The sequence below is a fragment of the Cygnus olor genome (assembly GCF_009769625.2).
Source record: "Cygnus olor isolate bCygOlo1 chromosome 31 unlocalized genomic scaffold, bCygOlo1.pri.v2 SUPER_31A, whole genome shotgun sequence".
In the NCBI taxonomy this organism is placed as follows: domain Eukaryota; kingdom Metazoa; phylum Chordata; class Aves; order Anseriformes; family Anatidae; genus Cygnus; species Cygnus olor.
The window spans coordinates 27,207-30,169 of record NW_024429052.1 but is presented as its reverse complement, the minus strand read 5'-3'; the positions used below and the strand labels follow the sequence as shown (position 1 = coordinate 30,169).

Below are 2,963 nucleotides of genomic sequence, written 5' to 3'. Positions count from 1 at the left end.
GGGCCCCCTTCCTGCTCTGCCCAGGCCAGCGAGGACCCAGAGCGGCCTCCTCCCCCCTGCCCCTGCAGCTCTGGGCTCCCTTCGTGCAGCCCTGGCTCTGCAGCACCAAGCCCTGCTGGGAGCCCTCCCCTGCATGCTCCCACCACTCCCTGACGCTGCTGTTGCCCTCTGCCAGGCACTGCCCAACCCAGCCCAGCCCCTGCCCACCTCTCCCCACTTCCCTGCCCTCTCCCCAACACAGCCCAGCCCAGCCCAGCCCAGCAGCTCAGGCTGGGCTGGCCCCAGGGCAGTGCCCACCGCAGGCTGCTGCAGGGCTCTGGGCACAGCCACCACAGCCCCAGCCCCTCGCAAGGCACTGCAGCTGCTGGGACAAAGGCGGCTCTGGGCCTCCCCAGCAGCCCCCAGGCTGGGGCCAGCTACAGCTCAGGAAATAGATGTACATGAGGCTGTGTTCCGCCCCACCGAGTAGTGAGGGGCAGCCCCTGGGGTCTTGGCCCTTAGCCCCTCCTCCGTGCTGGAGTTGCTCCCCCTGCTGCAGAGGACATGGGAAGAGACAGGCCCCGAGACCAGTGAATATCTCATGGCTTCTTTATTGACTTTCTCTGCACAGGAAGATTGGTTCTTAAAGTACCATAGATGACTGGGTCAAAATAAAAATCAACAGGTAGGAGGATAAGAAGAAACTTCTTTAAATAAAAATAATACTATCACATGTTGGAAAAAATAATAATAAAGACTATTTCAAAATATTTTCCTAAAATTTTGTGAGAAACCCTGTTACTACTGTTAACACGATGGGCATATTACCAATGCTGAAGAAGCATGTATGCAAATAATTTCCTTACTGCGGTCTTCAGTTCCTGGTTCCTCATGCTATAGATGAGGGGGTTCACTGCCGGAGGCACCACCGAGTACAGAAATGACACCAGCAGGTCCATGGATGGGGAGGAGATAGAGGGTGGCTTCAGGTAGGCAAACAAGCCAGTGCTCACAAAGAGGGAGACCACGGCCAGGTGAGGGAGGCACATGGAAAAGGCTTTGTGCCGGCCCTGCACAGAGGGCATCCTCATCACGGCCTTGAAGATTTGCACATAGGACACCACAATGAAAACAAAACAACCAAATGCTAAAGAAAGACTAAAGACAAGTAGCCCAACTTCCCTGAGGTAGGCATGTGAACAAGAGAGCTTGAGGATCTGGGGGATTTCACAGAAGAACTGGTCCACTGCATTGTCTTGGCAGAGGGGGAGGGAAAATGTATTGGCCGTGTGCAGGACAGCATTGAGAAAACCACTGCCCCAGGCAGCTGCTGCCATCTGGGCATAAACTCTGCTGGCCATTATTATCCCATAGTGCAGGGGCTTGCAGATGGCAACGTAGCGGTCATAGGCCATGACAGTGAGGAGGGAACACTCTGCTCCAAGCGAGAAGAATAAAAAGAAGACCTGGGCAGCACATCCTTGACAGGAGATGGCCCTGGTGTCCCAGAGGGAATTGGCCATGGCTTTGGGGACGGTGGTGGTAATAGTGCCCAGGTCGAGGAGGGTGAGGTTGAGGAGGAAGAAGTACATGGGGGTGTGGAGGCAATGGTCGCAGGCTACGGCTGTGAGGATGAGGCCGTTGCCCAGGAGGGCAGCCAGGTAGATGCCCAGATGCCAGTGCAAGAGCTACAGCTCGCGCGTCTGCAAATGGCAGCAGGAGGAACTCGCCCACTGAGCTGATGTTGGGCATGGGGTCCTTCCCAAGGAGGAAAAAACATTAATAAAGTCAACATACCTGGAAAAAAAAAAAAAAAGCTTTAATAAAGAAGAAGACATACCTGAGAAAAACTTGTTCCATTTCTCATATAACCCCCCTGAAAACAATTTTCCCCTTTCAGGCAGATATTTAGCAGGTCTCTTTCATGTGCTCTGCTTGATGCTGCCTGAGGGTGGCCCTGGGAGCAGGGACTCTGCTGTGGGCAATGTAGGAATCAGTCCTGCCCCACAGCCAGAGGTAAAGAGGAACATGGGGTAATCTCAGATTCAATCACCTGATAATAAAGAACTTTTCCATATTGTTACTCATAATTCACCCAACTGCAGAGCAGGGCTTCAGGGATTTATTTTTTTGTTTTCTGTCTAGCTGCTCACCCCAATCCTGAGGACTTTTTCTAAGGCATAAATCCTGGGCATTTCAAGTGAAACCTTGTGGATCCTCAGACACAAGGGGATGGTGCCTTCTGTGCAGCGTGTCCTTCAGAGAGGACAGCCATGGCTGGTCTCATTTGACTTGTGCTGGCAACACTTTGTGGTGCAGGACAATTGCACTCAGAGGTTCATGGAGGCATAGAATCATAGAATATCCTGACATGGAAGGGACCCACAAGGACAACTAAATCCCACCCCCTGAATTGGTACATGAACACCCAAAAACTGATCCATATGCCTGAGGGGGTTGTCCAAATGTTTGTTGAATTCTGGCAGCCTCAGTGCTGTGACCACTTCCCTGTGGTGCCTGTTCCAGTGCCTACAAAACCATGACAATGCTGGGAGTAAAGGAATCCAGGTTCAAAGGGCACATCTCCAGACCCCGCGCCCTGTCCCTGTACCCCCCTACCATCCAAGCACACTGAGGGCTCACTCCATGTGCATCTGAAAGCCCCATCCCCTGCCAGCCTGGAAACAAGAACAGCAGCAGCACGGCCAGGTGGAGAAGCCAGGAGGAATGCCAGCGTGCTGCTGCCACAGAAGGCAAGGCCAAGGTGGGACAGACACTCAGCAGACCCTCCTCTGCTGCAGCTCTGCCTGCAGAGGAGGCAGCTCATGCTGGGGACACTGGAGGCTTGAGGGCAGAGGCTCTGCTGGTGGGAGAGGAGATCAAGGGGTGTCCCAGGGAAGGCGCCTGCCCTGCAGGGGATGGCAGGGAGGTGCCTGAGCCCTCCCTTGCACAGCATTTCTGGCAGCAGCTCCCTCTCACCACCT

The 2,963-nt window shown here is 54.1% G+C and overlaps 1 protein-coding gene across 1 annotated transcript; it reads right to left on the bottom strand.

Annotated features, from left to right (window-relative positions):
* Positions 1-803: 803 nt before the first annotated feature.
* On the bottom strand, positions 804-1,394 carry LOC121062814 (olfactory receptor 14C36-like). The gene has a single exon (XM_040543080.1). It carries the CDS (start codon positions 1,392-1,394, stop codon positions 804-806), a length of 591 nt encoding a protein of 196 aa, XP_040399014.1.
* Between the last annotated feature and the right edge of the window lie 1,569 nt (positions 1,395-2,963).

Excerpts from the sequence above, each read along its gene's own strand:
- LOC121062814 (XM_040543080.1), bottom strand. The coding sequence starts at position 1,394 with ATGGCCTATGACCGCTACGTTGCCATCTGCAAGCCCCTGCACTATGGG.